The 13,149-nt window shown below is 39.3% G+C and overlaps 1 protein-coding gene across 1 annotated transcript in view; it reads left to right on the top strand.

Moving 5' to 3' along the window:
- Positions 1 to 13,149, top strand: part of ADGRB1 (adhesion G protein-coupled receptor B1) — a 447,807-nt gene that overhangs the window by 408,566 nt on the left and 26,092 nt on the right. The window contains exons 28-29 of the mRNA XM_078686666.1: positions 2,274 to 2,369; positions 7,083 to 7,137. Of these exons, the coding sequence (XP_078542792.1) occupies positions 2,274 to 2,369; positions 7,083 to 7,137 (151 nt within the window). The remainder of the gene's footprint in view (positions 1 to 2,273; positions 2,370 to 7,082; positions 7,138 to 13,149) is intronic.

The raw sequence follows: 13,149 nt of genomic DNA, 5'->3' as shown, positions 1-13,149 counted from the left end.
TCCTCTGTGGCTCAATTAGACAAATTGACAATGTTAAGTGGAAAAATATGAGTCGGTCTGCACTTTCAGTAACTACATTAGGAGTTTCCCAATCAGTGGTAGATCACAAAGCTGGGCCAGGTAGTTCCACATGCTTTCACAAGATGTCAATGAGACATTGTGTATCTTACGATACCTTCAGTTTATAGGTGCCAACCAGGCACTCCTTTCATTACCTGTTTTAGGTTACATACTCTAAAAGATCATTCAAATGAAGGTTCAAACCTCTGCAGTATACATAGGATGAGACATTGCTATGAATTCAAGAGATGATGCTCATTACCCTTCAGCTGAAAAGGCATTTTTTTGTAAATATGATACATTGTAGATGGTTCATGTAAACTTACTCAAACTACTCACATCCGTTTTAAAGTATATCTTTGTAAGATATGGAAATAGAATATTGATATGCATGTATATGCTCTTCTGACATGATGAACTTTAAATAAAATGATATCATATTTGATATTTATACCCCTGCCAAGGTGCCACTCAACACATGAAAAGAATTCTAGACTAGCGTGTAGTGGTAAATGCCCCTAATATATATGTACGTAAAGGAATTTGTGCAGCACAACAATAGCTCAGAGGCAACAGAACACTGATTGTGGAAGCCATGCGTTATCTGTTTTGTGCACAAAGTTGACTTTATGTCTTCTCGCGCCAATTTCCTCTTGTTTTAAGCAGTTTCCATCCCTTAATTCTATTTTTTGCCTGTGTGCATGGTACTAAAATGTTGTTGCCTAAATATCATCCAACAAAAATATTGTGTACCAAATATTGTTTACAAACATATTGCCCCATTGAGTTAATAATAGAAAATCTGCACCCAGTGCAGCAATATTTTTGTGAACAAAATGTAGGCCACAATATTTACATCAGATCATATTTTGCTATCGATATTCCTAAATACATCTTTCTTGTAGGGTAGTGATTCACAATGTTAACCAGAACAATTCAACCAGGAATATGAACGGCGTGTACTGTCACACAGTATTGGCCCAGCCATGGTACCTATTATTTCTTCAGCAGTCTTCTATCCATATTTATGTTTGGACTTAGACTGCCTACTGTGTCCACAAATGTACTGTCTTTCCATCATGCTGAATGCATCTTCACCTACAAGTAGTAAAGTGCTGCCCATTGTTTTTGCTGTTAAACATCCAGCCTTGACTTTGTACCCTTTACCTTTTCCTGAGTGTCATCGGGGATGAGGTCATACTCTAGGCTTGTCTCACTGTCCATCCCATCTAAGCATTTTCTTACTTTTGCAAGCGATACTCAAAAATGGTCTTAAATGAAGCATTGATGAGGTAGGCTGCTATTTTCAAGTATGTCATTCAATCAAATATTAGTACATAAAACTTTGCAACACGCTTCAGTCTTTACAACTTGTGCAGACCTCATCTTGTCCTGAGCTATCAAATCCTGAAAGTTCACATAGTCTTTGGGTTTTTGGTCTGAGCTGTGTCCATGCTGAGTAATGTAAGTCAGGCGAGGGAATAGGGCTGAACAGGGCTGCCACTTGACTTTGTTCTGCTTTGCAATCTTCTGTAATATCACCTGTATTTCCACAGTTGACATCCAATCTAAAGCGAGAAAGTTAATATCATGCACACATTAAATATCAAATACAGAATCAGAAGTCAGAGAAGAGCGGAAAATGTTTACTAAATCATTAATTAACCATTGTGGAAAACAACTCAATTGGTTCAAAAATGATTATTAATTTATTGATCAAAAGCATGGTTATTAACAAAGTGTTGCACACATGAAAAGTCAAAACAATTGATGTGTAATGTGTAGTTCCCATACTCTCGGAAGACTGAAACAATATTAGGGCCAGACATCTCTGCAAATCCCCTATTCAGAATCCCGTTTGGCAACTTGTTGGCCTAATGGTTACATTTCATTAAGATTAAACTAGCGCCTTCCCAGAGATACTACTAGAACGTAGATAATGCTTTGGGAGCAAGATTGTCCCCAGCCATTGCGCTTGCTGAACCTGCTTCGTTTGTTCGTGGATGAATGAGATCTCCAGCCACTGTCAATTTTTTGCAAATCACAATCTCAAAAATTCAGCAGCAAAGACAAGAAATATATTAGTTACTCCTACCTGTTTTTATTTGAGAATTGGTTGGTGGGGCTTAGTTGATGTCTTGGATGACCTCTCGACCCAATGTTCAGTTTGGAGAATTGCCTGACTGATATCTGCTGTATGATCCGTCCGGTAGGTGCAGGATGCAGTGAAGTGCCGGGTTGTCGATCGGCAGGAAGAGGGCAATGGAGACTCTGGTGGTTCATTTCAGAACGGACATGCACAGTTAATGGTAGGACAGAGTGCCACTCATTACTTTTAGCAGAAGGGGCATTTTTAGTCTGCACCACATTAACCACTTGTTTTTTTTAATTCTGTTCTCCAGCATGTAAGTATAGGAGAACAGGTTGTGACTCAGCAGATATTTCTGATCTGAATCCTTCTGATCTGGATCACAATCTAGGTCTCATATATGACCAGGCTTCTTAGTAAACAGAGTTCAGAGACAATAAGCGCATGTTAGTTGATGCTGTCAGACCTAATTATAATATCCCCATCAATGTAACATAGCCTCCAACTCTCCCTCCCATTGCATGCACGCCATGTAGTTCTGCATGAAAATAGGTGTGCTCTAAGTTTGGTAGTAAGGCATGCATTACTGTGAGGAGGACTTCATATCATACGGTACTGCTCCCTTCTGCCGCGACAGAATTGCCTGAATTCTTTTATTTCCACGCATGGTTGACAATTTAATCATTTTATGAGCATGTAAGTATTGAGCTATGAGCATGACAATAAAGTGGGCAGTCTAGCAAATACTGTCTTTAATTCTATTGGCATGTAACAGGAGAGGCCTGGCGGATCCAGCACCGAACCTGCATTATTCTCAACATCACCACTTTTTAAGGTGAATAAGAAATTCCTTTGCCAAACCAGGGTGCGGCAGCCATTGCGGCTCTTCCTTAGACACAGTTCTCTTTGATTCATTATTGGAGTTGTGAAAGTCTCAGGTCCAAAGCACTAGTAGCAATCACGCCACCCATAATCATTTTTTCAGCTGGGATGTTAGGTGGACCAATATTAGACTGAGGAATATTTATATGAAGAGATGTCAATATGAAAAAAAATTATGAAAAATAATCCTCTAGCAATAATTTCAGTTATCCTTAAATGGACAGAAATGACAAAGTTTCTAAAAAGTATTCCTGTATGAAAAACATGTAATCCATGCATCCTCATCATACTAACCCTTACCCTAAATCCAAACCTATATCTAACCTAACCCTAATTCTTAACTTTATGCTAATATTATCCTTAAACCTAACCCTTCCTCACCCTCTTCTAAACCTACACTAATCCAGTCCCAATTCATAACCCACACTTTTATAAAACCCTGCTCCTTTATTTTGTGCTATTTCACTGATAATGAAAACACGTGGTTTTAGGTCATTTTTGTTTTCGTTTGAATGCACTGTAAATAAAATTTGTAATCACATTTTTTTTCACAGTGGTGTCTTCATATTAGCATTATATCATAAAGATTTCTTCATAGAGATATATAAAAAGTGTTATGTCCTCATGTATATCAAAAGTGTTATGTCCTCATGTAATCAGATGTACTCCCTCTCTATACCTTATTGAGGTAACATAGAAAGCTTGATCACCCTCGCAACCAGAGCACCTCAACATAATATGCTTATATTCACTATTGTCTGTGAATACCTTGAATGTAATAAGTTACAAAATGAACAGCACGGCCCACTAAAGGAAAGGGGCATATGTACAATTAACTAAAGTCTCAATAAGGCCTTCAATGCCCTTCCATCACAAATGTATAAAAGAGTTAACTTGTTAAAAGCTTTTCGATGAGATTCCATAGTGTACTGGCTAGTGGTGAGCATGCCACCAGCACATGTATCTTGGGAACTGCCTGCATGGCTGATGGCATGGAGTGCTCCAAAATGATTCTGTTTTGAGGGTAGGATGGTTAGATTCTATAAAGTACAGCCCAATGCAGTGATAGATACTTGACGCAAAGAGGTATGGCCAGCTTGTAAAGGTTATCACACTACTGATCCATTTTTACATCAAAGCTAGAGGTGTATCATAATGCGTAGGGAGAGTGTGTCTACTGAAATGAAAATATGTTCTGGTGACACTACTACATCTTACTTTTTCTTGTGAATTACATTCACAAGTGTACTTGTGCTGTGATGTTTTAAAGCACTGTGGCATTATTTATTTCTTATATTTATTAAGAAGTGGTCTTCCACAGTTTGGAAGGAACAAAGGTATATAATTGTAAAGTAGCAAGTGGTTCCCACAATGGAACCCGCATGAAAAACATCTGTACGAATTGATGCACCACATAGTTTTGTATGTGCATTCCATGGAGGGAACCACTTGTTTTGCAACTACTTTTTTCATAGACATTTGACCCAATGTTCAGGTTATGGATGGAATGGATGAGCTAGGATCCTATATATGGCTGTCTGATACCAGCTCTGCCCACTATGCACCAGAAGGATTTTACATTTACCCCGATAACTCAATGACAAGTTTATCTCACATCGGTCTGTGACATAAAGGGTAGCGTCTGTCTTCATGAGAGGGTCTTTAGTATCCCACATCTGTCCCATTGCTTCATATTTCAGCTTGTTAGACTTTGACATATGCACAATACTGATTTCTGATTTGTGAAGTCAAGAGACAAATTTAGACGTCACAGTCAGGACGATTGGGCCTGTCACTTTTGCTCACAGTCAGGGCTTAGTTTCTCGGCTGCTAAAAGGGTTCACCGGTTTGAATAGGCACCAGTCTCTCTTAATGGCAATAAAAGTAATGCAACATTGCCAGGTCACTTCGACTTAGGAGGTCTACTTCAGACCCATTTCAACCCTTGCTGTCTGATGTGCTTGTTGAATACAGTATTTTATTGTTAGTAATACAGGCTTGCATGAACTAGGGAAAGGCTTAAAGCGACACAGAGAAGTATCTTTTAAAAGATAAATGTGTCTAAAATTGTCACCCCATATTTGTACCTGTTGTGCATACAGGAAAATGTTCTACAAGTGACACCACAACTTACTTGTGTAGAGCTGTGTTCTGTGTATGGTTTTGTTCTGTGTATAGCTGTGTTGAGGAAAGAGAATTGGTGAGATACGATGTCAATGCTCTGGCCATGCCTTTAGCACCAGCTGTATTCAGTCATTACCTATTACTCTATCCGCTATCATACTATCATGACCTGGGACATCTGAAGTGTTTACCAAAAAGTCGTCTATAATTACAAATAGCATATTTTCCAGGAAAAAGCGCTAAATTCTGAGAAAAAAAAGCCTACACAGATTAATCAACTTGCTTTGGCCAGTGAAGATACAAACTGCAATAAACTAAGACTGGTGTAGCCTGATGGGTCACACGTGGAGTCTGGAAAGCTGGTTGGGATCCATGTTTGTTCCGGTCTCTCCCTGCTGAAGAACTGGAACAGCAACACGGGCTCGTAATCGGAGAATTTGAAAGATAGCCACAAACCAGTAAGATTGTAGATCTATATTAGCTTAACTTTTTAATGCTGACTAATGAAACATTCCAGGAGTTTTCCTAAGGCAGCTGAATGTGTATGAGGCTCTGCACAGAAAATAATCTCACAGCCTTTGGTGCTGCACATAGTTCTGTTGCACAACCATTAACTGGCAAACCTGGATCAGAAGTTGTTTGCTGTGAGTTGAAATCTAATTACACAAACTTGCCTCTCTGTATGCTTGATTTGGGTCTTGTTACACTATATCTGAAGGATCAACATTCAAAAGGCAGCCTGCATTTGGTGGCATCTGTCAAGTTAATGTGACCATGGACAAGGTTATGTCAAACAATTAACTCTTGTTGATATAATAAGAGACTTTGCAGTGGTGTTGATAGTATCATAATCTGGTGCAAGTCGTCCAGATCTATGGAACTACCAATAGGCAGGAAGATTATAATGAAATGCTGCAGAGCAGCCTCTGATTGGTCAGTTGTGAAATCATCTGGCTGTCACACTTGCATATGTTACTATGCAGGCACCAGTGCTTCTGAAACACGGTCACCTAACATTAGTCAAATAAAATAAAGTTGGAATTAGGTTGGAAATGAAAATCATAGACAACTTATCTACCAAACTAAGGGGAAATGATCTGCTATTAACAGCAATGTTGGTGGTTCAATGATCAACAATAGCCAATAGTAGTGGTCAATTTCAAATCAAATATTTGGCACAGTTCTGGCCTGAGTCCTTTTTTCAGTGAATGTGAACACTAAAATGTGGCGTCTTGCTGTTCCATGCCCAAATATGGTATTCCTGGTGGTTCTACATTTTAGTCAGAAAGTTGCAGTTTGTACAGAAATAGCCATGCTGTCATACACTTATATTTTTCGAAGAAGTATGCATGCCCTGCAACCCTTTCTCAAATGAAGCCGCCATTTAATAATTCAGCACCAAGGTGGCGGCAAATGATGCATCTTGCAACCTTTTGTCCCAATGCCTTCCTTTTGACATTTTGTGCCGAGTGTACTTCAGCCTCCTCCATCATACACCTCTCTTGTCAACCTGCAAGCTGTGCAGGGTATTCAAGGGCACAAGGGGTTAGAGAGATTTAGTCAACCGCCCTCAAAGATTCATGTGCATGAACCAGTCCATGCTGAAAGAACAATCACTCATGGTTTCATATTTTTTGACTATCTAATTGAAGCACTTGTGTTTAATTGTAGGAGTATATCAATCGCCTTGGTCATTCATTCCAACATTCATCCATGTTTTCATAAATGGAGCATTCATTTGTAAACACATTAATATGTAGCATTTGTGCTGGATCAGGTCTGATACAGTTATTAAACTTTGTAACTGACGTTTTAGATTAAACTATCCCTGAATTGAACATGTATTGTATGATGCATATTCATTTTAAATCACTTGATGAGATGTCCTTGCTGCCACACTCAGCTGTGTGTCTTCATTTGATTTCAGACCGATTTTGAGAAAGATGTCGATATGGCGTGCAGATCAGGTGAACACCTGACAGGTGAGGCTCACAAGTGGCTCAGTTGGACAACCAAACTGTGCACTTTTTTCTTCTTTTATATGTTATGTGTTCTGTGTTTGAAGTATGGTGTATTAAAAGTATTGACATCATAATCTAATGAAAAATAAACATATTGACGGCTACCTGGCTGGCTGAGGCCATGCCATCACGTCGAAGAGCACCAAAGATAAGAATGCCTCGAAATCTAGATTCAGCCATGTCTGTGTTCTTGCTGTGGTCCATTGGCAAGAGGTAGATGCTCATCTTACTGTTCTATATCTATTGTAGGATGAGCCACCATGAAGGAGATAACCCTACTTTAAGGTTTAGCCCTTGTGGTACATTGGCAGACATCCTTAAACAATCCAAAAGGCATTACATTATTAAAACATTTGCTAAAACCATAAGATAGCTAGATAGTCCATTGCTGCAAGAATGAGTCATCCTCTTTGAGAATTTAAAGCTGCTGCTGCTGCTAAGATTAGTCCTCACAGAAGACTTAAACCCAACACCTCTGAAAATTTGAATCTCTTATAATGATGCACCTTCAACAAGGATCTAAACCTACTGCACACATTACCATTTGCCATTTACCTGCCTCTACTGCAAGGATTGGCCCTCATTGAGGAGCTAAACTTGCTGTAAAAATAAGCTGACATTGAGTTTAAATCATATGTAGCTTTTTCTCCACATTGAGTATCTAAACCTACTGCACTAATTGACCATTGGTTGATCTAATGCTGCAGCAAAATATAGACTCATCGGTGGTTTTACCCTATTGCAAGGATTCACCCTCTTGGAGTTTCTCAATAGGCTACAGGGATTATTCCCCATCAATGATTTAAACATTCATTGTGAATCTAAACTTAATGTGAATCTTTGTCTTTTCATTGCTGATCTAAACCTGTTGCACACGATATACCTTTTTTAAATCTTGGCCTGCTGCTAGCAATGGGCTAGACCGAAAATCTAACAAATGCTGCCAGAATTATCTCTTAATCAGGGTTTAGTTTTACTGAAACCAGTAACCCTCCTCTTTGAGGATCTTAACAACAAAACATAGCGCTCATTGAGTACCTGAATAATCGCTTGTCTAAATTCGAACTCTACGGAAGAAGTATTATTTCTCTTACAGCATCTAACTTTACTTCAAGATTTAGGCTTTATTAGAGATAAAAACCTAACAATTAAGCCTAATCAAGATTTCATATGATTGCAAAGATTAACCATAATTTGAGGTTTTAAAGCTACTAGAAGAGAAAGCACTCATCATCAAGAATCTAAACCTTCTGTAAGGATTATTGCTCCGCGTTAAAACCTCCTCGAGCATTGTTCATTATTGTGACTCCAAAGCCACAACAGTAATACCTCATTGAGAATCTAGATCAGTTGCTAGGATTAGCCTCTCGGAGTCATTCAGAAGGATAAGAAATCGCGTCCCAGGCTTAATCCTTAGCGCCGGCTGTTTGGAGGCTCTCCGTTGACTTCTGCAAAGCAGTTCTTTAAGCCTACAGCAGCATGCCTTCTGGCCTGAATCATTACATTTTTCCCAAATGATGTGATGAGAAAGCATTTACTTTGCAGTTTATTTTTGTGTACCTGCTAGTTTTGATTCTAAATTGTTTGCTATTAGTCCATGATACCTGCTTGAAACAAAACCTTAATTTGAGCCTATGTTTTGCGACACTCGCTCTGTAACCTGCACGCCTATGATTTATGTCACGTTGCGTGGTGTGTCAAACTGTTTCTGTTGCTATCCTATGTGTAATCTTTCTAAAGTGTAATGATAACCATAATCATATACAAACTGCACTGCATAACTTTTAGCCCGAGGTGAGAGCCATGACACTGGGTTGCAGAAGAACTGAGATCTGTACACCTGTTTCAGTTTGGAAGAACCAGTGCAGTGTTCATAGAGGCAAATTGTGATGGGGCAGGGCCTGCTTAACTTTTCAATAGAAAGTGACACTTTCTATGAATGTCTCCTATAAAGAGACTGCTTTAGAATGAGCTGTAAAATGTGCAGATGTTTACATATTCTCATGTTTACAACTTCCACTACGGAAGGAGACATTCATGGTCTTCGGAAATTAAAATGTTTGGGGCCTTTTTATTTCACATTTCACTTCTTCCTTCTACCACTGACACACACAAAATTGGCTGGGATTCACACACCACCAGCAGTGTTTGTCAGAGACAATATTGGTAGGTTGATGGATTATAGAAATGTTGATGCAGTGTAAAGATTGAGATTGTGGAAGCAATCTGAATTAGTGGTTGGTGTAAGGAGTAGAGTCAATTAGAAGTTAAAAACCGAGGGCCTTATTTATGAAGGCCATGCGCCGCCGGTGAGTCACTTTTAACATGGGAAAAAGTGACGCACCGGCGGCGCAAGGCCTTCATAAATAAGGCCCCGAGTCTGCAAGATACATGTGTCAGGATGAGATTGAAGAGGGTGGCAGAGTAATCTGAAAAACATATCATCTGGTAAGTAGTGCTAGATAGAATTGAACCAATGACTTTATTTGGATTGCCAAATCTTGGAGGGTCACCGAATAATTAGAGTGCGTAAAATATTAAAATATTTGGTCTCAAGTTGCTCATACAGTGTCTTCTCAGTTTAATCTGTGTGCCTCTCAAACATCTTAAATCCGCGAGTGTATGGATATGACTGACATCCATTCGGTGGACCATGACACGCCCCCCCAGAAGGCTGCAATGGATGTTGTCAGTTGTGACCAGATTAACTAATTCTAAGATGGAACTAACTTAGTAATGTTGATAGTTGAATTAGAGGGGTCACAGGACAGGTGAAGCTGGGCTGTATTGAATTGTGCAAATTTGTGTCGAGAGGGGAATGGAAAAAGAGTAAACTTCAATGAGTGATCATTGAGTCGACACAAAGCACACGTTTTGCACCTCTCTCCCTCCCCAGCGGAATCGAACTGTGGCAAAGCATGGGATCAGCACACTATATCCCTCACTTATTCTAAGCACGGGATCATCACAGTGTCTTTATCCCTCACTAGATCTAAGCCCTGGATCATCACAGTGTCTTTATCCCTCACTAGATCTAAGCATGGAATCATCACAGTGTCTTTATCCCTCACTAGATCTAAGCACGGAATCATCACAGTGTCTTTATCCCTCACTAGATCTAAGCACGGAATCATCACAGTGTCTTTGTCCCTCACTAGATCTAAGCACGGGATCATCACAGTGTCTTTATCCCTCACTAGATCTAAGCACGGGATCATCACAGTGTCTTTGTCCCTCACTAGATCTAAGCACGGGATCATCACAGTGTCTTTATCCCTCACTAGATCTAAGCACGGGATCATCACAGTGTCTTTGTCCCTCACTAGATCTAAGCACGGGATCATCACAGTGTCTTTATCCCTCACTAGATCTAAGCACGGGATCATCACAGTGTCTTTGTCCCTCACTAGATCTAAGCATGGGATCATCACAGTGTCTTTATCCCTTACTAGAGAATGTAAACATCACAGTGTTGTCTTTGTTATCTCTCAGCAGATTTTGTTTTTTGCTTACTTTTACAGGCCGTCCGGCCCCTCACACCAGTCGGAGAAGTAAATATTCAGCCAAGGAAATGCACACACAGATTTAGCTTTTTTTGCAGTTATATTTAAATTGGTTCTCTTCATTTCCTTACAGTCTGTCCTCCCTCCACATAGTGTAAGGCACTAACATTGGAAACCGCATTACCGGTGATTGTAGGATACAATCCAGACAACTCAAACCACACAGATAGTAAACTCGGCCGATTTCAACAACCAGCAGACCCATTACATGGCTCTCCAAGCAGACCATGTAGAAAATGCCTGCACAGAGGGGACTCCTTTAGGGGGAAATCTGTACAGAGAAACTCTAACAAGAACATTTTAATAGCATTCACTGAATTCCTCCACAAATAAATTGATTATATTTATCTTATCCTAAATCTATACCTATCTCTAACCCTAAATTGACCACTAATATTAGCATTTTCTCTTTTCCTAATTTTGACACTATCTCAAACGGTACTCTAACCTAGGCTTTACCTGTACAATATCCTTCACCTTACAACTTATGCTGATGACCCTCACTCTATTCTTTTTAGCATGTTTATCCCTTTATTTTATTTCTCTTCTTTCGCTGCTTGCAAAATAAATATTTTTGCCATTTTTTTTATCGCAATAGCTGCCTAAAAAATGTTTTTTTTAAAGAAATCCTCTGTCCAGTGCTTTCTCTTTATAGGTATTTCTCTATAGGGGTTTTTGTTCCTAAATTAATATATTCATGTTTTTCCCAGTGAGTCCTCCCCTTTCAAACAGTGGTCATTTCCAATCTGATGGCCATTTTTAAATTGTTGGTGCATTCAAAAAGCAGCTCGAGGCTTTTTGGTAATTCACCTACAGCACAGGGGTTGCATACAGACTCTTAGCCATGGAACAACCTCTGTTCTACAAGGGATACTGTTTCCCACTCCCATGGAACTACTGAAAAAATGAATAGGCCAAACTACTAGAAGATTTGAAGACATTCCACAGAGGTGGTATGATTGGGGATACGTACAAAATCTAGTACCCTAATACCAGCAACAATGCCCAAGAGCATCATTCCTTGACAGATTACAATGTTATCCGGTAAACACATCGGATAAGTCTGGAGCAGTAATTACCAATCCCAGAGGTTATTGCACTTAAACGAGGTGGAAAAATTGTCCGGTAGCCCATTTAGATGACATTCTGCCACACGCATTCAACGCCCATATCCTGGTTAGCATCATCATGTGTTTCTGAGGGATACATCTCTAGGTACTGTCAGCAGGATGGGAATGGAGACAAACATCCGCCTGTTTCAGTGTTTCAGCTGGGTGCAGAGCCTCCGGAGTCGACGTAGACATTAATACCGAAAACCACTAGATAAAGCCCCATAAGTTAACCTGATGATCCTTGGCTCCCTCAATTTTGTGCGCCAACCTCTTTCTTGCGGCTCTGCTTTGCATTGAACATGAAAGGCGTGCATGCTAAGTGCATACATCATGATCTGAGGCAGCCACCAGGGCCTGGTATGAATTTCAGGCTTGTCTGGCTGCTTTGATTATTATAAGTTGCTTTGTGGGTTACAATTATCAGTGGTAATCTAAGAGCTGTCTCCATGACAGATTGTCTACTAATATATAGGGGCTGTAGGGATTGAAGCCTTTACTCGGGATAAACTGTTCTTTTCAACATCTATTCGATTTGTTTTTTAAATTTCAACAAGTTTTTTATTGTCTTTTACAATACGGCAACATTGTTGGAACTCCATTTAGTTAAAAATAATTTTGACTCCAATAAAAGGTAGTTTTAACTCAAATAACAATGACATGTTTAATTAAAAAAATACTGAAACTATACAACAGACATTTTTTTCATATATTTATGGAGGATGCTACTCTTGTTTATTTTCATGCAGATGAATACAACATCATCCCCGGAGATTTGCTTGACTCCACCCATTGATTTATGTACTTATGCATTTATTTAGCAACAAAAACAATTTGGTCAGAAAGGTTTTTTAGAAATATGATGGTACATAGATCCATAGAGGTGGCATGGTTGCAATATGGAGAGCAGCGGTTAACTATGGCTAAATTGTCACGTGAATCATAGTGTCGAAGACATGCACACATGTAAAATAATTACAGATGTACAACTGTATTAGCATAAAGTATGCATATTTACAACTTCCCTGTGCATTGAAGCCAACCCCGCTTCAGCCCCTATCACCTGGAACCTTACTTCAGATGAAAACTCCTTAATGAGGACAACAGGTTACACAAATTAACAAATTGAGTACTTATGAACAGCTCTTTGCTTAGAATTAATGTTTGATGAGATAGCCTATGTTTCGGCTTTAAAATGATCGGTTTTGAGCAGCCATTATTGAAAATGTATTAAAGGGGCCGTCCTGTGAACGATGCTGCAATAGTTCTCAAAATCAAAACAGACGTAATCAAAAAAAGCA

The sequence above is a fragment of the Lissotriton helveticus genome, chromosome 4_1 (assembly GCF_964261635.1).
Source record: "Lissotriton helveticus chromosome 4_1, aLisHel1.1, whole genome shotgun sequence".
Lineage (NCBI taxonomy): Eukaryota > Metazoa > Chordata > Amphibia > Caudata > Salamandridae > Lissotriton > Lissotriton helveticus.
This window is presented reverse-complemented; position numbering and strand designations above follow the sequence as displayed.